At 41.3% G+C, this 26,222-nt stretch overlaps 2 protein-coding genes across 30 annotated transcripts in view; both read left to right on the top strand.

The window, feature by feature from the left end:
- Positions 1-12,031, top strand: part of SEC31A (SEC31 homolog A, COPII component) — a 68,636-nt gene extending 56,605 nt beyond the window's left edge. For 15 of the 29 annotated variants that reach the window (XM_087962781.1, XM_087962785.1, XM_087962771.1 and 12 more), the window contains 5 exons: positions 4,225-4,283; positions 6,394-6,666; positions 7,658-7,777; positions 9,361-9,432; positions 11,485-12,031. In XM_087962781.1, coding sequence (XP_087818907.1) covers positions 4,225-4,283; positions 6,394-6,666; positions 7,658-7,777; positions 9,361-9,432; positions 11,485-11,664 — 704 coding nt within the window. In that variant the 3' untranslated portion in view covers positions 11,665-12,031. Of the gene's footprint in view, positions 1-495; positions 535-4,224; positions 4,284-6,393; positions 6,667-7,657; positions 7,778-9,360; positions 9,433-11,484 lie in introns of all 29 variants that reach the window. The other 14 variants (XM_087962779.1, XM_087962775.1, XM_087962766.1 and 11 more) reach the window with 1 other exon arrangement.
- A 12,606-nt stretch (positions 12,032-24,637) lies between these two features.
- SCD5 (stearoyl-CoA desaturase 5) overlaps positions 24,638-26,222 on the top strand; it is a 32,796-nt gene continuing 31,211 nt past the window's right edge. The window contains exon 1 of the mRNA XM_026676439.2: positions 24,638-25,261. Within this exon, the coding sequence (XP_026532224.1) occupies positions 25,039-25,261 (223 nt within the window). The 5' untranslated portion in view covers positions 24,638-25,038. The remainder of the gene's footprint in view (positions 25,262-26,222) is intronic.

The raw sequence follows: 26,222 nt of genomic DNA, 5'->3' as shown, positions 1-26,222 counted from the left end.
TAGAAGCTACACTCTACTGCAGAGAGAAAAAGCTGCATAAGCAATTCTTTCAGTTTTTAATCAAGTCTCTGCTCGTTTCACACACTCCCCTTCCCATCCCCATTTCAGTAATAAGAAATAGAAATCACCAATTCAATCGTGCATATTGCAACACGCCATAATTTCATTAACTTTTTTAATTGAGCTACAGTTCAGTTAATTGGTTCACACTATGTCTGAGCCATAAACCAAGCTTTTTAACCTCCAGTGGCTGCAGTTTGCACAACATGTTAAACCCACAAATAATAAGGAATCCTCATTGTGGCTGAGAGCATTGTGTACATTTATTGCATATTTGATAAAATTCCAGGGATGAATGTGGAGAATGATACGAATGTGGCTTTTGTGGTGTTTACTGTATCTCCAAGTACAAACTTAGAAAAAGAAAAACCGAATGATCGTTCGTAACGTGTAGTTTAAAATATCTCCTAAGTTGTTTTTGTATTTTACCTGCAGAATATCATTATTTACAAGACCAAGACAGTTTCCTGGAAGGTGAATTATGTTGTAAAATAAATGAAACCCAACAAAAGGATCTAACAAGTTTGAATCGCTAGCATTGCATGCAATCGCTATTTCAAATTCCGAGTGAATTAAATTTAGTAAATTTCAATGAAATTTAGCCTCCAATAACATTTTTTAAAATGAAAATGATCATAAAATAAAGTAACTAATCTGAGTTTTCCAATCGAGGCTCTGATCAGCCGTTAAAACAGATGATGAAGTTCTTAATAATCGTTCTGCAAAATATTCATGTCCAGTCAATTCTATAGTGAGTAAAACAGCTTTTGTAACAAGCAAGAAAATTCACCTACGTGTTATGACCACAATGCAATCTTTAGAATAGTACCCCTAGCCTGGAAAATACGTATGGCGTTTAAAAAAAAAGAGGGGGGGTTGTGGTGCCGAAGATGGAATTATTTGGGTAATTGATGCAAATGAAAGAGTTTTACAGAAATTACCCAATATGCTTGCAACCCCAATTGGCATCACAATTTCCATTGCTACGCATGGCTGGCGATGGTTAAAAGAGTCGTGTCCAATTTTACAACCTTTGTTTTGGTCACGGTTAAGTGAAGCACTGAAGTTAAGTGATTGACACAGTTGTTAAGCACACCTGGCTTCCCCCCACTGACTGTATTTGTTGGAAGCCAACTGGGCAGGTTGCAGGTGGGGAATCACATGACCCCAGGATGCTGCAGCCATCATAATGGCATGCCAGTCGCTCAAGCTTACGAATTCTGATCACGTGACCATGGGGATGCTACACAACGGTCGTAAATCACTTTTTCAGTGCCGTTGTAACTTCAAACAGTCACTAAAGGAATGTTTGTAAATTGAGGGCTACATGTAGCTCCTTCCTCAAGTAGACACCCCACCCACCCCCAAGATAAAGAACCAAAAAAACATCACGAACATTTTCATCTGAGGCCAACTCATTCCATCGCTTGTAGATAATAATGATAGTAGCAATAATGCCCAGGCTGGAATAATCTCCAAAGAGATCCAAGCTTGTCATAGAGAAAGAACTGTCCACAAGCCCTGTGTTTGGGATGCCAAGACAAAATTTTACAACCAGGTAATTGTGTTGCAGAACAGACCTTATTAGCCAGCACTCAGATTTCAGGAGGAGGAGAGAAGCAGGAAGCAAACTGCAATAGCTTTTCAGCAAAAGTTTCTAAGGCGCAAAACAAGCTTCGCCTCTCATTATGTTGTGGAAAACATAAATCGGAGTTTAAGAGATGCAGCTGCCAGGAACTATAATTTGTATATCTAGCGTCCCCTCATTTGCCAGGCAAGGATGCATCTGCTGGAGGGAAAAATTCAGTTTCACTTACTCCATTGCAGTCTGGCACTCTATAAATTATTGCGATTCTGTTATGTTTTTGGCTGGTTGATGAAAGAGGAATGCAGAACGCTAAACCATTGGTCATCTTAAATCCAGCAAGTGGCCAATCCCAAATCATTGGTCATCTTAAATCCAGCAAGTGGCCAATCCCAAATCATTGGTCATCTTAAATCCAGCAAGTGGCCAATTCCAAACCATTGGTCATCTTAAATCCAGCAAGTGGCCAGTCCCTGCATTTTGACCGAATACTGGTCATGTTCTCTTGCCTAGTATTTTTTGTGCGTTCACCTCATTTTTAAAAGCAACAAACACGAAGCTGAAATTCTTATAAAGCAGAATTGATACTTCTTGTGCCTGGTAGATCTTGGGAGACCTAGATGTGAACTGTATTGATGGCATGTACTGCTAAATGTCATTACAAAGGCCAACAGCGATAATTTGCATTTGGTGCATTTCTCACATTTACTTGGCAGATTTATAGGTTCTCCAATTCTGATTAGTTTTTTTTAAAAATGCGATCAGATAACCTCATGATTAAAAAAAAAAAACCAACCCCAGAGAAATTACTCTGAAAGGCCTTGGTGAAAAAAGGCACTGTTGCGCAACAAATGTGTTCTTTGTTTTTATTTGAAACAATCCTTGCAATGAATGAAGGACAGAACATTGAGTTCTGGGTACCATCCAAATTATTTTTAGGACGGAATCTGGGGAATTCCTGAATAAGAGGTAAAAAATCCACTGGGAATATGTGCTCCTACAGCTTTGCCATTCAGAAAAGCTCTATTTTCAGTTGGACTTTCTGAGACACGATCGCTAATAGATTCAAATGTGCTCAGCATCATAAAAGCAGGAGCACTGAACAAAGCTAGATTTATATTCTGCGGATTATCTACCCATCTTTTTAGCATTGTACATCGTCTCTCAGCCTGATCTCTCGGGCAAAGCACATTTCCTTGTGGACAGATATATTTCATTTGAGCTCACATTTCCCCCAATTTACAAGTCAATGTGCATGTGCACATAGAGATCTCCTAATGTGAGGAGTTGGGGTTGTTGTCTTTTTTCTCACCATGGACCTTGAGAGAGTATTTTCCACCCTAGCTTTTTTTTTTTTAGCTTTACATTTTCCTCGAGCATCCTTGTTTGGAACTGAAAAAGCTATACGACAATCATTCTTTTAAGCATTAGAACATTAGAATAGTTAGCTTAGAATCTTGAAGCACACGTAGAAGGTGGTATGGGCTACCAGCTTGCCAAGCTTCCCAAAAGTATTAGGCCAATACGCAAAAGTCCTGGAGATGAACAGCTATTAATTTTGATGGCAGTGTGACTGCCTCTGAAGGCCATTGTTCTGAACAAGGCTTATTGAGACACTAACAAACACACATTAATCTCAAAACCCTTTTTAAGTCTGATAAGCATGCACCTTTATCTTCCTTGAAATGCTGCCAATTACTAAATTTCCAATTAGTTATACAAGGCCAAATGGAGCACAAATTCAACACAGAACTTCAGGTTTCAAACCAAGCAGTATGAACAAAGTTGCTTCCTGCAAAGGTTCCTGTCCCTTTGCTCCTCCTTTATATCTTATGGGAGGGCCAATCACCTCCAAGCCTTACTCCTGAGTTGCCCCTTTTGTCTTAACTGTTCTTACCCTCTGGCAGCTCTGCGCATATGCGCACTGGGAACAGGCTCCCTTTGTTCTTCTGCCTCGCTGTTGTCAGATTCTGGAAGCTCTGGAGTCAGCACATAACTCCCAGATGGCCCTGGCCCTATCTCTGTGTTGGACGCAAGACCTTTGTCCGAGTCTCCCCCAGACCCCCGGACTGGCCCATGTTCCTCCCCACTATCCGACTTTGATGCCATCTCTGCAGGCTGCCAGAGGACCACAACAGCCTTCTGCTGAGAGGTTGGTGGCTTCCTCGTGCAGTTGGTTGGTCATCGTGAGAACAGACTGTTGGGCCAGATGGGCATGGATCTAGTCTGGCAGAGCCTTCCTTACGGTCTAACCTCAAGAGATTCTGACCCAGCCTATTGTAATTCCACATAATAAGCCACTGACCTGGGATGGAGAGAACAACACTCCATTGGCAGTTTCCCCATTGGCTTCTATCAATTTCCTTGTCAAGAGTTCAATTCCACCTTTCCCACCAGAGCCAAGGGGGTGTGGGTAGCCCTTTCTCCTTTATATTGTCGCTTTCAACAGAAAACAGTAAAGTAGAGCTGGCCCAGACTCATTCCTGGTGGTCGATTGTGAAACCTGGTTTTGCTCAAAGCCCCCTCTTTGGAATTTGTAATGGCTGTTCCACCCTACTGACTCTTGATTCTTCTTGCAGGTCCCCAGAATGGCTGGAACGACCCGCCTGCTCTGAGCAGAGCTGGAAAGAAGAAAAAGGTTAGTGTTCGGACCCAACTGTGTTCCCAAAGAGCAAACACAGACAAAGGCAGCAGCCCCCACCTTTTAAGGTTCAATAACAAATTCTGTTCCTTTACAGATAAAAGGCTGTTTTCCACTAATTAGCTCCGACAAGAAAAAGCCTTACCAAGTTGTTTGTCAATGATGCCAAAAAGACAGAGATAAGAACTAATTTACAAGGTTTTCCAAACACGAACTAAGATGTTCACAAGTTGAGCTTCTTTGCTTTCTGCAAAGAACGCTTTTCCAAACCTGGCTTTTATCCTCTTGAGGGAGGGGCCATTACCTTGCAGCCTTACTCCCGAGTCGCCCGTGCTGCTGTAATTGCTCTTTCCTCCGAGCAATCCTCTGCGCACATGCCCTTGGCACAGGCTCCTCGGGAACCTCCTCATCGCTGCTGCCAGCCCCCACAATCTCTGAAGGCAGCAGTCCACTCCCTGACGGTCCTGGCCCCTCATCAGAGTCCTGGTTCTGCTCGGCCATCCGCACCTGCTGCCGGCTAACCACAACAGGTTAGCTACACAAGCGTGAACCCCAATAAAGACCAGTCTTCTCCTTCCCAGCATTATTCCCGTGCGATGGCAGGGTCCGCTTGTCGGCAAGGCCGTTTCCATTGGGATCCATCCAAGGGCGACGCCCACGTATTTCAGGCCCCCCCTGGAGGCAATCCATCCACCTTTTCTTGGGTCTGCCATGGGATCGCTGGCCTTCAGGAGGCAGACACTTGGCTGTCCTTGCCACTGAGTCTTCTTGACCGCATCAGTACCAGTCTGGCGGACAAATAATGCTCAGCCAGGGTTTAACCCTGCAGGATGGAGGGATGGAGACCTCTTCAGACACAACGACTGCAAGCTTCCCCTTTTTCCGCCCCTTCCATCTTTGGGAAAACAATACGTCAAAAATGTATTATTGCTTTAATGGAGTGATGGGGATTGTATTTTTTCTGTGTGGCCCAAAGCATCAAGTATTTGTTCAGAACGGCATGCAGGTTGGACCGTTCATGGCTTTTCGCTGCTTGCCTAATGGGCAAAAGAGCAATTCTGGAAAATATGAAATGCTGAGGCACATACACAGTCCTGCAAAAAAAAAAAAGCCCACAGCAGAAGTGATAAAACATGTCATTGTTTCCCCTTAAACAGTGAAAATATGCAGCTTAATGTTGCAGGGATGCTGAAAACATTCTTACAGAATTGTGATTTGCGAATAGGACAGAATTAGAAAGTTACTAAAAATAAGTTAGGGAAAGTTAATAGTAACCACTTTTAATCTTAATTAAATAGAAATTCAATGGCACTGTCCTGTTCTTAACTACAGGTTTTTTTTTTAATCTTTTTAAATGACAACCCTGAATAAGGGCTGCCCCTAGGTCCAGAAAATGTTGTGGATCCCTAATTTAAAACATCATTTGGAAAAGAATGGCAAAGATGGTAACATTTGAGTCATGTGAGATTGAGGGGGGGGGGGAGATGGGATTTTTGTTCAAATCCAAATTTTAGGGGTGTGATTTTATGATATGCAACGAAGAAAAATTTTAATGGCAGTTTTCATTGGAAACAGCTGCCTGTCTTTTTCTAGTCAATTGTCTTACATGTTTAAAAGGCATATTCCTAAGTTCTTAATACTAAAGTTAATTTTCATGGATATTTTTAAACCAGTCAGCTGATACCACCTGCTAGGTTTTTTTTTAAATTCAGGGTAATAAAATGAAGTAGTTCCCACAATTACTTCAACTGATAAATTCCAATATATGTTTTTCTTGTTGCAATGTTTGACTCATCCCTCTATCTATCTATCTATCTATCTATCTATCTATCTATCTATCTATCTATCTATCTATCTATCTATCTATCTCTATCTTTGTCTACTATCTATCTCTATCATCTCTATCTATATCTCTTTCTCTATATCTCTGTATACTATATATCTATCTATCTATAAAATTTATTCCCCCCCCCCTTATCTCATATCCAACAACTCTGGATGTCTGACAACATTAAAACCTTGAAAAACGTGGCACTGAATTTTAATTAGTCAGCCGTTTTAATTAGCCAACCCTCATCACGTCCTTCCTTCCTTGTTTTCCTTGTAGGTGCCTGATACCTTCCTGCCTCCTGTTCCCATCACGGCCCCCATCATGACTCCTTTGTCAGACCCACAAGCTCAGCTGCAGCAGCCTCCCACTTCGGCCCCGCCTCTGACTCAGGTCCCCTTCCAGCCCTCCCATCTGCCTCCGGGCCAGCCAGGGTTACAGAACCCCTTCCAGAACGTTGCACCGCCAGGGGTCCAGACAATCATGACTCCCACCGTATCGGCATCTAGCATGGAAGGAGCACCAGGAGCTCCAATAGGAAACACAATGCAGGTAAGCTGGTTTTGATAGGCTAGCAATTCAAGAGGTGCGTGCATGCACAACTTTGTCCATGGTAGAGTCTTCTCCGGAACCTTTTGAAGAACTCCGGAGGCTGAAAACACCATAGATGGGGAGATGTCTGCTAAGGAGGAATTGTGGAATAATGTCTGCAGGAAGGTCTTCAGGAAATTCCACTGGGGTGATTTCCCTGTCAGGATTCCGGCAGTTACCCCAATTAAATCATGAGTCTTGAGCCAAACTTCCAAAACTCAAAAAGGATTTATTGGGAATTAAACTGTCAGGCATTGCCTGGGTGTAGCCGACTCTGAGACACAAAATTCATTGTCACCCTTGACTCTGGTTTCCCCCCCACCCCCTGGGTGTATCATAATTCATATTCTCCAATGGGACACATCCATAGCCAAGAGTCATCAGTCATGCTCTCCAGTTAGAATTTTGCACAGCAGAAACTTCGGTCACCTCGTTACTATCTTTGAAAACATTTATGGAATGCAGTTTTGGTTTGCAAGCAGCTGCACTGCTCCCCCCTCCCTTTCTGTTGGCAACTCTAAAAAGATCATAGAAATATTTTATGAGTTGCCATTCCCCTGCCCTTTGTCCCTCCCACTGAAGTTTGTCTGTGAAAAGAATTATGACATGAACTTTGTCCGTGATTGAACTTTGACTATGATATGAACTATGCTGAACCGATAGAAGAGAACATCTGTAGGATTGAACTGTGGGGCTCTCTGAGCTTGGTTGTTTCCTCGCAGACATTTCATCACTACATTAGGTAACATCATCAGTGCTAGTAGGGCGTGAGGGGTTTGCTCTCATTTTATATTGTAATGGCTTGTCCCTTGGCAAGAACTTCCAAAGAAGCTAACCATAAACAACAGCCCAGCCAAGAAACCACCAAGCCCCACTCCCACCAACACGGACAAAATTGGGGTTGTGCAAATTCCCCCAAAAAAAAGCTTCAATTATTTCTTTCTCTCTCCAGCACATGCAATCCCTGCCCACGGAGAAGATCACAAAAAAGCCCATTCCCGAGGAACATCTTATCCTAAAGTCCACTTTTGAAGCTTTGATCCAGAGATGTCTCTCTTCAGCTACAGATCCGGTACGTCTTTCACAGGACACGCCAGCTCTGCTATTTTTTTTTATTTTATTTTTTATTTGAAATGCATTTTGCATTTACACAATCATACATCCATAACTTGTGGCATCCATCATTAGGTGACAAGTCGCGCCAGAGCTGATTTATTACACCTAGCACAGCTCTCCCCATGTTTCATATAATCAGGTTATCAGGGAAATGGCAGAAGTGCAGCTACCGTGTGATTTATGCGGTGGGTCACAGAGGGAGCCTCTCCTTTGAGAAGCCCTGATGAAATTTAGGGGCTTGCCAGCACCCAGGGGAAGCAAACAGTAAAGCTATGCAAAATATCCACTTACAGCTACGTCTAAAATGGGAAATAGATGACAGCCGTAGTCCTGTTAGCTCTCTTGACTTACTAAGAGAACAGGTTTTTTTTTTTCTTCTTCTTTTCCGCAAGAGAGGAACATTTAATCGTTTTCTCCAATTCAGTTTGTGATAAGCACTATAGCGCCTGCCGTCCCCAGCCAAGATGGGGGAAGGGTTAGGAAATGATAGAAGCAATAGTAGGAACAAATAATGGAAAAGGTTGCGATGAGCATGACACCATCCTGGGACCTACAAGGAAATGCCAAGGGTTCCAGAAAAATTAGTGGGTTCAGTTCTGTTTGACAGGTCCATAGAGCCAGTGGAAGCTAGATAGAAGAGACATGAATTATTTGTTGACATTATGTCACAAACCACCTCTCGGTTCTTCTTTGGAGAGGATCCAGAATTGAGTATTCTCTTCTTCCTACTACGAGGGTGCAAATCCAGAACTTAGACTCAGCCTGCATTAAGAAGCTTGTTTTTCTTGATCCTAAGCCAGTTGTCCTTTGTAGCTTCTAGGCCAGGGGTGTCAAAACTGGCGGCCCTCGGGCCAGATGCATCACACGCAGGCCACGCCCACCCCAGCTCCGCGAAGGGGGGAAAACATCACAAACGTCACGTGACGGCAGTGGTGGGATTCACCCTTTTTTACTACAGGTTCTATGAGTGTGATTTGCACGCACGCACAGTGTTCATAAACCACCAATTTTAAGCTTCAAAACTGACCTTGTATTCAGTGTTCGTGGGTAAAACAGCTGAGGCGCGGCCATCAGCTCTGCCGCCCAAATCAGCGGAGCTCAAAAACAAGGAAATAAAGCACATTTAAGGGCAGGTGGGCAGGGCCAGCTGCTCACCAGCGCTACCCATTCGCTGGTACTGGTGCGAACCGGCAGCATATTAAAATATTTAAAATCCCAACACATGTGCCCACATCCCCACCTGTTTCTTTTCTCCAAAGGGAGCAGCGAGATATTCAAAGATATGGCACCTCTGGAGGATGGCAAAGAGGACAAACTACGCCAGATTTTAACATGTGCAAAAAATCCTTAGATATTGCATTCAGTCTGAATGCAAGGTGTTCCCAGGGGTAGAAATGGTTAAAGTGAAATTTCTAACTTCATTCCTTTGGATTCCCCACGGATGTACACCTTGAAAACACAGGTAAATGCAACTGTGGCTTTCTGTCAGTGGAATAAGACAGTGTTTTCAGTAATTTTCTGCCCTGCTTCCTCCCATAGCAAACCAAGAGGAAATTAGACGATGCCAACAAACGCCTGGAGTTACTGTATGATAAGCTTAGAGATCAGACGGTAAGCTTTATATATTGCCATGCGTATCTCTTCCATCCAGTGAATGACATTGCATTTTGTCGGCTAGAGCCCAGTGTTCAAGTGCGTCAAGATCAGGGGTGTCAAACTCAAGGCTCGCGGGCCGGATCTGGCCCGTGAGGTGCTTAAATCTTAAATTAAAAGGCCGGCCTGGAAATATCAAAAGACCAGCCTGCATTGCCTCTGCCAGCCAAAATGGGCCATGGGCAGGGTGTGTGCGCGGACACACACACGCACACACACACACACACGTCCCGTGGCCCATTTTCAGCCTCCAGGGCCTCCTGCAGCACTCTGCTGGCCGAAAACAGGCTGCACGTGTCAGGGTTCCAAGTAACGCCCCCAATGGAATCAAAACTTGAATAATTGTATATAGGAAAAAACATATATAGGTATATGTGATATTGACCAAAAGTTACGTCAAACCAACTTCACCATGTTCCATGTTTTTAATTGTTATCTTCAATAAAATATTGAAAAATAAAAAAAGCCTCCAAAGCAGGCGTTTTCCTCAAAGCTTGAATTTATTAGAAATGTCGTATTGGCACATCGGGGGAAACCTGAATCGGAAAGCCCCCTGGGTTTTCCCCACCATAGTAAAGTCAAAGTTCCTTCCCCTGCATCCACATGGGCATCATCACATGGTCTGATCAGGTCACTGTCCCACCTGTAGTTGACTCCCAGGTATACACCCCGCCCCCAGGTGCAGGCTGAACGTTCTTGACTCCCAAGGGGGAAAAAAATGTTGTTATGGCTATACATCCCACGCTGTCTCCGTCCACCCTCCTCCTGTTCCCACAGCTTGCCCATCCACCACTTGTGGCAGCCCTAAAGATCCAAATTTAAACATGGCCTCCAGCGCTGACAGTGCAGAGGCCTGCGTATGGCCCGTTTTTGGCCTCCAGGTCCTGGAAATGTGTCGCGCGGATGCCCCAGGAGGCCCCCACACGTCTTGTTCTTGGCCTCCCAGGCCTCCACTCTGCACAGCCCATTTTCATCTGGTAAGAGTTCTGCAGGAGGCCAAAAATGGCCCCCGCACCTCATTTTGGCCGTCAGGGTGCTGCAGGAGGCCATCCATCCCGTCTCCTCCCCCGGCTGGCCCGCGGAGGACAACTACTATGCTGATCTGGCCCTCCAAAAAATCCAGTTTGACACCCCTGCGTTAGGGAAAGAGGATACAGCCACAGCCTTATAGGAATAGGAACGGAACGGAATAGAATAAGAGAAGAGAAGAGAATAAGAGAATAGAATAGAACAAGTGGAATAGGATAGGATAGGATAGGATAGGATAGGATAGGATAGGATAGGATAGGATAGGATAGGATAGATAGAATAGAAAATAGAATAGAATAGAATAAGAGAATAGAATAGAAAATAGAATAGAATAAGAGAATAGAATAGATAGAATAGAAAATAGAATAGAATAATAGGATAGGATAGGATAGAATAGAATAGAATAGAATAGAATAGAATAGAATAGAATAGAAAATACAATAGAAATAGAATAGAATAGAATAGAATAGAATAGAATAGAATAGAATAGAATAGAATAGAATAATAAAAGAAATGAAATGAAATAGAATAAAATAGAATACAATTAGAATAGAACAGAATAGAATAGAATTCTTTTTATTGGCCAAGTGTGATTGGACACAGAAGGAATTTGTCTTGGTGCAAATGCTCTCAGTGTACATAAAAGAAAAGATACATTCATCAAGAATCATAAGGTCCAACACTTAATGATCGTCATAGGGTACAATAGGCAATCGAATCATACTAGGAAACAGTCAATATAAATCGTCAGGATACAAGCGACAAAGTTACAGTCCTACAGTCACAGGTGGGAATTGTATTTGGCACGTGCAACTATCCTTACCTATCGGCAGCCGCTTTTTGTTGAAGCGCATTCAAAGGCTACGGACGTTCTAACGCAGCCATTTGGAGAGTCTTTCCTGTCCAAACAGATCCCTCAATGGGGAAACAACCGTCGTGTTAAGGATGGTTCTCATGTTTATTTTCCCCTTCCTTTTCCAGCTCTCTCCAATGATAATCAATGGTTTGCACAACATTGCCAGGAGCATTGAAACCCGGAACTACACCGAGGGGCTGAACATCCACACCCACATCGTCAGCACAAGCAACTTCAGCGAAATATCAGCGTTCATGCCGGTGCTGAAAGTCGTCCTCACTCAAGCCAACAAGCTTGGCGTCTAAAGCGGGCTTGGGTGGAAAGTCCTGGAGCTGTGGAAGGGTGCATGACGTGTTCCACATTCTGTCCCTTAGAGCATGATGTGGTAGAGAGAGCAGGTCACGGCTGTATCCCTGCCAGAGGAGCTTCATTTTAGAAGGGCTCATGAGCCCTGGTGCTTATTCTTTTCTCTCTTCTTTTATTACTCCTACCTACAGATACTGTATTTAATTATGCCACCCCCTCCATATCGTCCATTTTAAATGCATGGTCTCTGCTGCTTTGAAAGTGGCTTTTAAATACTGAAAGAGAGAGGATGAGGCAGCCGTCGTCAGAAAAAAAATATTCCTTCCACAAGTCTCATTATCAGCCTATTAAAAGTTCCAGATTCTATTTTATAAGTGTACTGACTTATTCTTTTAAGCATCCATTGTTGTTTCGGTTACAATCAGCTGAACTTTCAGTTTGTGTCACAGTTTGGGTTTTTGGGGCCAAATGGCTGCTTATTTAGACACCAGGCTAGAAAAGCAGAAGACCGTGAGTTCTAGTCCGTCCTTAGCCTAAAAGCTTACAAGGTGACTTTGGGCCAATCACCAGAAGACCATGAGTTCTACTGCCGCCATGAAACTATGTGATCGGGCTTAGTTTTTTGGGAGGAAAATAAAGGGGGAGGAGGGAATTCTGCCTCTGCCTACCAGCATCCATCAGCATTCATCTGGCTAGCATCCTGTCAGTGTGTGAGAAAGTTGAGAGCTGTTTGGAAACTGAAACAGTATTTGCTCTGTGAGCAAGGAGACAGCAAGGAACCTGGGCGTGGCTTAGCTCAACTGTTCTGTACTAAAAACTTGCTACTATGAAACTAAAACTGAAACTCCTCTGCTTGTATTTTGCAATTGGAACAGATTTCTTTTCAGGTGGGGAGAAGGAGTAGAACTCCTTAGCATCAGAGTGTGTTAATAATATAAGAAATACTAATGCTCTAGTGGTCATTTCGAAAAATTCTTCTTTAATCAGCACCTAGAAGCCAAGAGGAACATACATGCCAAATTTCAAGTTTGTAAGCTTTACGGTTCTAGAGATTTTGTGATGATGCTATATATACAGATTTATAATCCCAAGATCAAACTTACAAACATTAACATATATATAGTGGTTTAGGGAGGGGGAAAAAGCATATAAATAAATTACATAAAAGCCAAAGACAATGTGAAGAAAACACCAGCTGATTCCTTTAAGCTAAACCTAGATAAAAATGTTGGCATCGTCCTTGAAACATTTAGGAATTGATCACTTAAAAAGAAAGCAATGAACTCTTCACCATAAGGGAAATTATACTTGGGTTCATAAGCTTTAATCGCCGTTCTGTATAAAGTCCATGATATTAATAAATCATAGATAGATTCAATCTGTCTGAACACATAGAAATTGTCTAGGATCTTAAGCAACGTAATAAGTCTTCACAAACCCCAAAGAGATGCAGCCTCATTCTAATTGTGTTAACAACACTAAAAGTTGATTGAGGGGTGCATGCAGGGTCATAAAAATGTGCCCTCATATAGAAATCCAGAAGTATCCATGGTACTTCATTTTGGGGGGGGAAATTGTGTAGGTTTCTTTATATGTCAAAAAGAGGTTTCATCTCTATTTAAATTCCCATGGCTTAGGAGGCAGTTTCAAATCTCTACTTAACTACTACAACCCAAAGAATGAAAATCCTCCACATATTGTCATCTCATTTCTAGGTGGATTTAAACCAAAAAGCTTTCATGGCTTAAAAAAAAATTATCCCCCCCCCTCCACCCAGCTATATTTGCTAGTTCATAGCTTCAAGGAGTTTATTTAGGTTTCAAGAGCACACATTTTTTTTTTTTTGAATGCATGATTTATAACAATGATTCCAAGAGAATCTGCAGGGTTCAAAGCTGAACTGTTGGGATTATGAAATAATTTCAGGGAAATCACCAAATTAACCAAACATCAAGAACCCAACAATTGCAACAACGGGCTAGTGAGAAGTTTTCTTATCTAGCATGGGTAGTCATTCCTAGACTGGAAAGAACCTCCTTGAGAGTTGTATTTGTGCTTTATTCTTAGAAAATCTGTAAAATGCATCTCTTCCACTGGGGTTTTCAAGGGTTTAAAATCGATTCCAAAATAACTTTTGGAAAAGGTGTTGTTGTTTTTTGCTTTATTTAACCAATATTAGTCACCTGAGTACTCAATTTAAAGAGAAAAGTGGATTAAAATTGATTTAAAAAATAAATAAACAAAGGACAAGTCACTAAAAATTCTTTTGACGCAGCCTAATAAAACCTCAGCAAGAAGCAGTGCGAAAACAGCTGTCCCTACTGTAAAGATGGGGATTGAATGGCACCCAGACCGTACAAACGGATGCAGAGAGTTCTATGTTTCCCCTGTATGCATCAGGAACCAAATTCCTTTTTATCTGCGTTGAAAAGACTTGCTGTTCCCCCTCCTCTTTTTGATGGGCTTAAAGCACTCGAAGTCAGAAATGATGATACAATTTTTAGCTGAAGATTGCTGCTGAAAATTCAATTGCTCTGAAGGCCACACCTTGATCCACCAGTGATGGACAACCCATAGACTTCCAGGTACTATGTAATGCATCCCCTCCGCCCAGAACAACCACCCTTAAGAGAAAACCTTCCTCATTCATCCAGCACGTATTCCTTTCCATTCTGCGGCAAAAACAATGGAAGATAGTGTTATGGAAAGGGGAGTGGGGGAAAGCACTAAGTGCGTTATGGAGACAAAAAAAGGGGGAGGGGAAACTAGGGGACGTGGAAGAGACAAGGAGAAGAGAGAAGCGGCGAGAGAAGGAGGAAAAAATAAGCCTGATCAAAGAATTTAGAAGGTTAATTTGACTAGGCGAAGAGATCCCCAGACGGAATCTACCAGAGCGTTCCATTTTTTAGCAGCATGTATGCAGCCATTTGTATTGTTTTCTTCGTGCCTTTTCTTTCAGGCGCTGTGTGTTCTTACCAGCATGTTTTTTTCCTCCCTTCCTCCCATTTTCTACCCCTATAATTATTTGGGGCAACAGATAATCCAATTAAGCAAAAAATAATGATAGTAGATCCATCATGATTTTGAAGAAGAGCAATTCAGGCGTCACTCACGACAAGGGGCGCCTTGCCTGGCCTCTCCTCGCCTCAGAGAGATACAATTTCCCTGTCTATTTATTTACTACTACTGAACATCCAAAATACACTATTTAATCCTATGTATATATGCCATATGTGTACATACATATTACATAGTATAGAGTGTGTATAGGCACACAAAAAGATACATTATCTACTATATATACTATAGTGTATATATACTGTATATACACACAAACACACACACACACACAGCTCTTCTAAAACTATACACATTCAACCTCACCGTGTTTGGAAAAACATACCCAGAGTCCACTTTCTGCCACACATTTAACGATAACTTCTGTATATTAGAACATTACACACACCTTCAGATGTTCTTCCCTAGCCTGCACATGACTGTTAGTGCCAGGAGATGTCATGGATTGAGTAAAATGTGGTGAATCTCACTTAACAGCACTCTTGCTTAGCAACCAAAATTTTGGGCTCAATTGCGGTCATAAGTCAAGGACTATCTCTGCCTTCCTCTGCATGGCAGCCTTATCCTAGTAAACTCCATCTCCTTTTCTGGCAATTTTCCTCTTAGAGATACCAAAATAATCCAGACTATATAAGGTTTCCCGCTGGAGCAGGGGGTTGGACTAGATGGCCTCCAAGGTCCCTTCCAGCCCTAGATTGCTGTGATATTTCACCACAGAGAAGCCTCATCACACTTACAAGGAGACATCCTGTTTGATTTGGTTTGGCAAGATTCTGTCTATTGGTGAGAAACAATAAATAAGTGAGTGAGTGAGTGAGTGAGTGAATGAATGAGTGAGTGAATGAATGAATGAATGAATGAATGCATATACACATAAACAAACAAACAAACAAACCTGCTTGGAAGAATCACAAAGTGTCTTTCTCGGTCTTTGTCGCCTGCCAAGGATCCTTATACATTATGCCAGGTTGGGAAAATCTTTGGTTGAATATCATCTTGTATCAATTCAGTAATTAGAGATGATTTGAATTGATTAACATCTCGAGATCCACAAGTTCATCAGCACATAATGCGACGAGATCCAAGCTTACTTTGCCATTTAGCGAGGCAGATTTTATCTTCGAAAGGATGTACGGGTAGTCCTGGACTTACAACAGCTTGTTTAGGGACCGTTCAAAGATACAATGGCACTGAAAGAAGTGACTTATGAGTCCATTTCTCACACTGATGATCCTTGCAACATTCCTTACGGCCATGTGATTTACATTTGGATTGCTTGACAACAGCTTCATATTTATGACAGTTGTCCCCATCTATCTTACAACTGACCTTACAACTGATTTTAGCCAATGGTGGGATTTATTTTTTTTACTACTGGTTCTGTGGGTGTGGCTTGGTGGGCATGGCAGGGGAAGGATACTGTAAAATCCCCATTCCCTCCCCACCCCACTAACCTGCTTTCCAGCTCCGTTCTCCTGTGCAGGGCAACAAAAGAAGACCCAGCCAATCAGCTGGGACTCGGGAGGCAGAGAACAGATGGGGGTGGAGCCAGTCAGAGGTGGTATTTGCTGGTTCTCTGAACTACTCAAAATTTCCACTACCAGTTCTCCAGAACTGGTCAGAACCTGCTAAATACCACCTCTGGTTCTAGCTAAGTTCTGTGTCCTGCCCATAAGAACACTGTTTGGAGAATTACATTCTCTATATCTTTTTTTAATGCCAACCTTCCTCACAGATTTATTGACTAGGCAGCATCTCTTTCTCCCCATGTTCACCTTAACCTTAGTGTCTGATAAAATATTAACAACTCGAAAACTTTGTCTGCATAATGCATTGGCTATAGAGCAGTAACCACCTCAAAATTATGTGGGATTTCCCTCAGAAGGTGCTTATTGTATGCTGTTCTCTAAATAGGTACCTTTCAGCTGAACTTTATTCCAGACTGGTATCTTCCAGGTCCTCGACTTACAACCACGACTGAGTCCAAAATTTCTCTTGCTAAGTGAGACCGTTGTTAGCAAGAACACCAGCACTTAGACTTATATTTATTTATTTATTTATTTATTTATTTATTTGATTTGCCAATTGTTTACAAGATAATAAGTATAAGCGTATACATAGTTGTGAATACATGAAATGGGTACATATAAGAAAAATAAAAGAAGAATAAGAGAAACAATAGGACAGGGACGGTAGGCACGTTGGTGCGCTTATGCACGCCCCCTACAGACCTCTTAGGAAAGGGGTGAGGTCAATAGTAGACAGTCTAAGGTTAAAGTTTTTTGGGGTTTGGTGAAGAAACCACAGAGTCAGGTAGAGTATTCCAGACATTGACCACTCTGTTGCTGAAGTCGTATTTCCTGCAATCAAGTTTGGTGCGGTTAACATTGAGTTTGTATCTATTGTGTGCTCTTGTGTTGTTATGGTTGAAGCTGAAGTATTCATTGACAGGTAGGACATTGCAATGTATGATTTTGTATACCATGCTTAAATCAGACCGAAGACGGCGTAATTCAAGGTTTTCTAGTTCTAGAATTTCAAGTCTGGTGGCATAAGGTATTCTACAACGAGTAGAGGAGTGGAGAACTCTTCTTGTGAAATATTTCTGGACTTTCTCAATTGTGCTAATATCAGATATGTAATGTGGGTTCCAGACTGATGAACTGTATTCGAGTATTGGTCTAGCAAATGTTTTGTATGCTCTGGTTAGTAGTGTGATATTACCAGAGAAAAAGCTACGTAGGATTAGGTTAACAACTCTTAATGCCTTTTTGGCTATGTAGTTGCAGTGGGCTCTAGCACTTAGATCATTAGAGGTGAGTATTCCAAGGTCCTTCACAGAGCTTGGGTCATCAACAAGATCTTGACTATTCAGCTTGTATTTTATTTCTGATTTTTTATATTTTATTTTTGTATTTTATTTTCTGATTTTTATATACCACTTCACAGTGTGTTACAGCCCTCTCTAAGCGGTTTACAGAGTCAGCCTCTTGCCCCCAACAATCTGGCTCCTCATTTTACCCACCTGGGAAAGAGGGAAGGCTGAGTCAACCTTGAGCTTGGCGAGTTTCGAACTGCCAAATTGCAAGCAACTAGCAGTCAGCAGAAGTAGCCTGCAGTACTGCATTCTAACCACTGCACCACCGTGGCTCTTTGCCCCATTTTGCAATCTCTCTTGACACTGCTTTTACATGCATCACTGCAGTTATTAAATTATAGTGATACGGTTGTTAAGTGAATCTGGTTTCCCCATTGATTTTGCTCATCAAAAGATTGCAGAAGGTGGCCACAGGATCCTGGGATACTGCAACCGTCATAAATATGAAGCAGTTGCCAAGCGCCTGAATTTTGATCAGGGATGATGCAATGGTCATTAGTGTGAAAAATGATCGTGTCGTTTTTAGTGCTGTTGTAACTTCGAACTGTCACTAAATGAATGATTGTAAGTCGAGGGCTATATGTACTTATAGGAATTGTGGAAGTTCTATTCTAGAAAATCTGAACAGTTGGAGGTTAGGAAAAGTGGTCCAAAGTAAATATCTGCCCTTGTGTTGTTTGCATGGTTTAAAGAGAGTTGCAATCGTATGAATGCTATAGACAAGGAAAAGTAAGAACTGGGGTATTTCCAGGGGCACATTTGGGCTATAAAATGGTCCCAGGGCTGGTCTGGAAAAGGCAGATTATAGTTCTTCACTAGTTTGGGTGTGTTGGAAGAAATATCCATCTGATTCAGTTCCAAGTGGGGAGAAAGATACTGGAAACATGGAGACTGATTGGAAAGTTGGTTTATTGGTGGACAGGACCACATGGGTTTGAGGTCCTGGGCAGCTGAACACATGGAGTGGAGAGTGAGGGTTATTTATACCCTCTCTGGGCTGTGAATTGAGCTTCCTATTCCTGTGGCAAGAGCATGTATTTTATTGGTTGCTGTCAGACTCCCATGGGGTTGTGCAGGGATCATAGCTGAGCTCCCAGGTTTGGTTGAAGCTTGGAGGGTGATGATGTAATGAAGAGGCTGGTGCTCTGAAAGGGTGTTGGGCAATTCCTATTGTGTCTTAATGGCTTTGTCCTGGTTTGGATCTAGAGTAAGGGCTAATCCCATCACCCTGAAGCTGGGTCTTGTAGATAGGCTGGCCCAGTCCTGCTGGGGCTATAAGAAAGTTGCGAGCTGCTTTCCAAGAGCAAGTTTCTCCTTTAGCGAAATATAATATTCTGCCTTTTTAATATTTCTCAAAATATGTCATTCTTCTAGGAGAGGGGTGGGTGCTAACTTTCTCCAGGTGATTACCAGTGGCCCTTTGATCCAGAAGTAAATATAGTCCATGCAATTTAAAGACCACTGTATAGTCTATACAATACCCTTGGAAAAAAAAAAACCCTGCAGAATTGTGCGTGAGTCCTTAGCACCGTGTCTCAGAACAAGAAAGACAAGCTCCTGGGGCTGGGAGGAAAGACTTTGAATCAAAAATAAAATGGAAGAAATCCAAAGGCACAGAACAATGGTCAAATAAGGTTTTTTTTGGAAAATACGCAGCAAAGCTCATGAAGGTTTATAAATGTTACAATCCCTTGAAACCAGCTAAGTTCCATCTGGTCACTAGGCAACATCTATGCAGAGTGCTAATTAAGTCTGTATCTTAGATAACCCCCTTTTTGTATATATTTTTTTTTAAATTCACCCTGACTGTGATTTCTTGCTATTATTACTTCAATATTACTGCAGAGTCTTGAAGAAACCATGTAATAAAGCAAGGGGGACAGAAGCCAATTCAGTTTTAAAAACGAAGCAATGTCCTATATTTATGGAGGTCTGGAGCTGAGTCTGAACTAGAGCAGAATCTTTGTCTGAAATGCCCCAGATTTTCCCGTCAGAAGACCTTCTCCCACAAAATATTACATTTGCACAAATTTTCTGGGCCTATTTATTAATTTTCAGGCCTCTTTTCCTAACCGATCAAATGTTAATCATACCCATTTGTGGGGTTGTTTATAATTCAAAATGTTAACATTAGATTACATGACTTCGTAACATGAAAAGATTAAAAAATATATCATATGCCTTATTAGTGGGTAATTATTTTTATTTGTTTAACCAAACACCAACACGCACCCAGCCTGACATCAATTAATCACTTTTATTCCTGTTACTACTACCCACTACCATCACAACTTTAGGCGTATCCGCCAATTTTTATTTATTTATCCCCCCCCCAATAATTTCTTGACCCAGGAGCCTCTTCTACCCCATTGGAAATGAAAAAAAGGAATAAAAACCAATCACAGGAAATACGAAGTTCTTGGTTTTACACATTGCCTGTAAAAAAGGAAAGTAGAAATTCAGCTTCAAGCTGTCTAGCTAAATGGTCTGAAGGAGCAGATTCTGTGAAGATATTATTTGCTTCATGATATGGAAATAATCCCATGGTCTTTGGTGCTGGAAGTGGCTTGATATATCTTAAACTTTTCACTCTCTTCCCCCCCTTTCCTTTTCCCCCCAACATAAAGTTACTTGATCATTAAAGATGGCTTCTTCTTTGTCCCAATCTTCTTGTTCTGCAAGCGTTTCTTCTTGTTTCTCATAGTTCCAGATCTACATTTCTAAGAGTTGAAATATGAAGCCAAAAGAACCTCTCCCTTCTTGCGCATCTTCTTTCCATTTTTTAAGTTCCATTTTCAATTCTTCTAAGAGTGGTGCCATTTTAAACACTTTTAAACAACCACCCAATTGATTTTAGTCATTTAAATGCCAAAAGTCCAAAAATCACCAAATAATCCAAATACTCCAAAGCTGTTTCTTCTTGCTTCTTTTTTTCCACTTTCTCTTCCTGGGGTTCTATTATTTTGTTTCCAAGTTTCAGTTAAAATGTATCTTTTAGGAATCTTGTTAAGGTTTCACTGTAAATTCCTTTTAATCCCAGGCAGTCTCCTCCATTTTTCCAGATCCTGCCCTTTTATTCTTTTTCTCTCCTTTCCTGTTTTTAAAAGTTTTTAAGTATCCAGAAGACTTTATTATCCCTTTGACATTTTATTTTCAGCTTAAATGCCTATTAATGTCAAAGTGTATTTTTTTTTCAATTTCTTGCTTAAGTCTCTTAGCTGTCAATATAAGAAAGGGAAGGGGAAAAAAAACCAAATCCTTTCCCTTCTCTCTCTCCTTCGCTGCTTGAAAAACTTCTTTGGGAACAATGTTATTTTTTATAGTTTAAATTCCAGGGTACCTTATGTTGTTGTTTTTTCAGTTTAACCCGGTCAACCAAAACTTTCTCTTCTCATCTTCCTCCTGCACATTCTTTTCCGGTCGAGTTCTTCTTTGAGGTGGCCATTTCTGACCACTGCTGCAACCGCCTTCGGGAAAGGGAGTAATGACCAGCTGGGGAGGAGAGATGCGGCTCTCCTCGACCCTGCTGGCAGTCTCCCCCCTCTTTACCACCTGTACGGGGTGGCTTAGCCCTGAAACCAGCCAGCTCGGGGCGCTCTGGCAGCGAGCATGGATCGTAACCATGCACGATCGCAGATTTCGGTCCATCGCCAAAGGAACTCAAACTGGAAGTCGAAGCTCCCACAACTTCTGAAGGCAACTTCTGTTCCACCGGTTGATTGTTCTCACTGTCAGAAAATTTCTCCTTATTTCCAGGTTGAATCTCTTCTTGTTCAGTTTCCATCCATTATTCCTTGTCTGGCCTTCAGATGCTTTGAAAAATAGCTTGACCCCCTCCTCTCTGTGGCAGCCCCTAAAGATACCACAGTTGGCATATTCCACTCTAGACTATCCTGCTGTTCTGAAGATGTTATTTCATTACCTACAGGTAGTCCCTAACTCACAACAGGTCCCTGTTGAAAATTACAACATCACTGAAAAAAGTGACTTATGGCTTATTTTCACATGTACGATCATTGTATTGATCATTCCTCATAGTCATGTGATCAAAATTCAGAAGCTTAGCAGCTGGTTCATATTTATGATGCTCCAACCTTCCAGGGTCTTGCAATCATCTTTTGTGACCTTCTTACATGCAGAATCAAAGTGGAAGCCAGATTTACTTTACAACCATATTTAACGATTGCAGTGTTTCACATAAAATGGGGTAAAATTCATTTAACACCTGTCTTACTTAGCAACAGAAATGTTGGGCTCAATTAGGGTCATATGTCAAGGACTTCCTGTATATTGGTCATCCCCAGTTGACTGCTTGTAGGGTCTCCTGCTTGGGTGGGGGTTTGGACTAGATGACCTAAAAGGTCCCTTCCAACTCTGATTATCTGTTATCTGTTATCTGCTCTGTAAGGCATGGGAAAAAGTAACAGATGGAAGCTGATCAAGAAGAGATTCAAGTCAACCTAAAAATAAGGAGGAATTTTCTGACAGTGAGAACAATCAACTAATGCAGGAGTCTCCAAACTTGGCAACTTTAAGACTTGTGGACTTCAACTCCCAGAATTGCCCAGACAGCATGACTAGCTGAGGAATTCTGGGAGTTGAAGTCCACAAATCTTAAAGTTGCCAAGTTTGGAGACCCCTGAACAAATGGAATAGAAGTTGCCATCAGAAGTTGTGGGAGTTTCATCACTGGAGTCTTTCAAGAAGAGACTGGACTGCCATCTGTCACAAATGATGTAGGGTCTCCTGCTTGGGTGGAGGGTTGGACTAGATGACCTACAAGGTCCCTACCAACTCTGTTAATCTAATCTAAAGTAGGGAGCAATTGGGCTTGCTTCATCCATATTTCCTGCTCATTCTTTCTTTTGTTAAAAAAAATGCCTGCACTGCATAGTGGAGACTGATGTAAGACATGGAACTGTGAGAAATCTTCTTTGTCTTCTCTTTTTCTTTCAGCTTTTCCTTTGACCTTGGTCTGATTTTGACAAATAGCAACCAAGATGAAACAGTTCCTGCATTGTGTCCAAATAGCCTGTTCAAACTACTACAGTATGGGTCAGCCACAGATTAACAAAAGCTACCTGATACAATGGTTCGTATCTGACACCAAGGACATCTGAAACAGTTTGCTTCCCTCCTTCCCACATGCTTTTTAATATATATATATATATATATTTCACATTCTCTGATAATTGAAATTGATTATTCTCTTCTCTTGCAGCATCTCATCCGTGTCTAGTCTAATTTGAGGTTTTAATTAAAGCGACATTGGGCTCAGATACACTTTAGTAAGGAATTTGGATAAATGAAGTGTGGGATGTACAAAATGGGTAAGACATTAAGTATCACCATCTATATAAATCTACTGAAGAGCAGTTGAGTAATCACATTAAAGTTCAGCAAGGCTTCCTCCTGAGTAAGGAGGCTTGTTTATAAATTACAGTATTCCAAAACCTGATGCAAACTTTTTTTTTTAATAATATGGTAGCTAGCCCATGCAGTTAACAGGGATCAAAAACTGACTCAAAGGCACACAAAAATGTATAATTAATTTGGGATTTAATATGAAGTATGAGCCATTCAAGATGTATTCTACTGATGTTGTTTAAACTGAAAGATAAACTATGGGATTTCCATTCGCAGACAATAATTCAGATAACCCCCCAACCGTCTTGCTGCCTGGGACAGTGGAAGTTGTAGTCCAACATGTAATAATGGATTGAGGAAAGCAGTTAAACATCTTGCATTACAGATTATTTTCAGCTACTCTCCTTATCTATCTGTTTCATAACACCTTAAATCAACTCTTCTGCGCTCAGTACCATCTTGATATTGGGCTTACCATGATGACATATTTATAATTATAATTCCATGCAATTGGGAAGTCCTAAAATGGGGAATATGGATATACCATGTTGGTTCTTCAGTGTTTCATTGGAATTCTTATAAGATTAGATTAGATTAGATTAGATTAGATTAGATTAGATTAGATTAGATAGATAGATAGATAGATAGATAGATAGATAGATAGATAGATAGATAGATAGATAGATAGATAGATAATAGATAGACAGATGATAGATGATTGATGGATGGATGGATGTGGATAGACAGATAGGCAGACAGACAGACAGATATATAGATAGACAGACAGATAGATAGATGATGGATGGACGGACAGATAGATAGATAATAGATAGACAGATGAGAGGTGAGAGATAGTTAAATAGATAGATAGATGATAGATAGAGATGATAGATGATAGAGATAGATGAGAGACAGATGAGAGATAGATGAAAGATAGATAAATAGAGATAGATGATAGATGGTAGATAGATAGGTGGTTGGTACATAGATAGATAGATAGATAGATAGATAGATAGATAGATAGATAGATAGATAGATAGATAGATAGATAGATAGATGTAGATATAGATACAGATACAGATACAGATACTGATAAAGATACAGATACAAATACAGATACTGATAAAGATACAGATACAGATACAGATATAGATATAGATATAGATATAGATCCCTGCAACTGAATTTAGATTGCTTTGAGCCTAATAGCAAAGACCTTTCTTGCAAAGTAGAAAGGTTCAAAATGTACGAAAAATCGTATATGCCACTCTTGTCTCCTTTGGCAGACCTACACATAACTTGACCCCATTCAGGATCTGGTTTCACTGATCACCCTAATCCCTTTTGGTTTTAACCACGGTTTGCGCACCAAGCCCCCAATGCCTTGGGCTACTCCTAATTCTCAAAACCCTGCCTTCTCTCCATCTGATTCCAGTGGCATCGGGAACATCCGCATGGCAGATTCTTCTTTGTCAGAGCTGGAGAATGCCTGTCTGTTCAGCCTAACCGCTAGGTACCACCACCACCACCGGCAGTAGCAGCAGCAGCAGAAGGCAAGGATTGTGTACTGCTCTCTCCATCCCTCCCTCCTTCTGGATCCCTTTAAGAGCGTGCATATGATTGGCTGTAGCTATGCAGGTTTTTTCTCCCATTCTCTCTCTCTCTCTCTCCTTCTCCCCTCCCCTCCACTCCCCAGTTTTTCATCCTCTGTTACTGTGAATTGTTCAGCTTTGCCACAGCAGCAGCAGCAGAATGAATAATATGCTGGCAACAGCTGTTAGATTTTAAGTCGCACATCCCTAGATACCTGTGAACAGCAGCCCTGGGAAGGAAGAGAACAGAGGAAGGGAGAAAGGCAGGGGAGGGAGGGAGGAGAGAGACAAAAGGAAACCCGATCCCTAAACAAAAAAAGAGGATAATAGCTTTCCTCCCCCTTTCATCCCCTCATTGCCTTTCCAGCCCATCAATCAAATCAAGACTTGCAACCGGCGTTTGCAGTCCGTGAAGGTCCACCACTGAGTGAGTGGTTGTGGGGTTTTGTTTGGCGGTCATGTCCAAGCTAGGAACCAGGAGCGTGAGGGATGGAGAGACAGACCTGTCCTGCGATGGACAAGCCGAGAGCCCTCTTGGATCAAAAGAAGAAGAAAGCAAGCAGAAAGTGGCATCCAGGCAAATTGTGTGGAGGAATGTCATCTTAATGGCCTTGCTTCACAGTGGGGCTTTGTATTCCTTTCTTCTCATTCCCAAGGCCCATTTGTATACTCTGATCTGGGGTAAGTTTCATTTTTTTTTTAAAAAAAAAAAGCATTTTCCTCCATGAGGGAAGGTTGTCTTGTATTCACGAAATTCATATGATTTGGGGTTCTTTCAGAGGTATCTGTTCCTCAGGAAACTTCATTCATAATAGAGTGCCTGTTTAAGAAGGAAAACAAAAAAAAAAAGCATTACTGTAGAATTATTGTTGTTGTTGTTGTTGTTGTTGTTGTTGTTATTTTGGTCAGTAGGTAAAAACTTCCAGTTTTGTTCCAAGAATATCATTCCTTCTTTATAAACATTTGAAAAAATCAAACCCTTGTCATTTATCCATCCAGGTGAAATAAAACTAATCTGTTTTGGTGCTTTTCCTGACATATTAAAATCTCAGGTTTTTACTCATCACAATCTGAATCCTGATTAATCTTATAATTACTGGATTATTTAGACAAAAGAATAGCCCAGGGGTAACAAATCTGCAAGAATTGACCTTGTAAATGCCCCCTTTAAGGTATCCTGAATGGGCTACATACGTCCAACCTTAGGGTAAAAAAACTGATAAAATAAATACCGTACAGCTTCTCATAAATATTTTGCATTATAAAGGTGTAGTATATTTATGAGAAAGGGGGCAATATGAGTAAGAAAAAGTTTTAATTAAAAAAAAACCTGTTTCCATATTTAAAACTCATGAGGTGAGGTTGCTCTCACTGATTTGTAAGAATTCTATTTTTTAGAAGATGGCTGTCAAGATTAGAGTGTTTTTTGTTTTGCCATTAGCAGGTGGTTCTTATAGGGAAGCTTTTTTTTAAATTCACCAGCACTTGTCCAGTTTTTACTTCGTGATGCGTAAGAGTGTAACCATAGTGAAATCCTATACATGTCGCCTTAGTAGTCCCATTGAATTAAATGAATTTATTTCCAGGTGAATAATTATAGGGTAGCGGCTTTTACGACTGAGGAGAGAGAATTTCAGAAAGC

Source organism: Notechis scutatus, chromosome 4 (genome assembly GCF_049901735.1).
Source record: "Notechis scutatus isolate UNSWTSFEM ecotype Mainland chromosome 4, rNotScu1.2, whole genome shotgun sequence".
Classification (NCBI taxonomy): domain Eukaryota; kingdom Metazoa; phylum Chordata; class Lepidosauria; order Squamata; family Elapidae; genus Notechis; species Notechis scutatus.
This window is presented reverse-complemented; position numbering and strand designations above follow the sequence as displayed.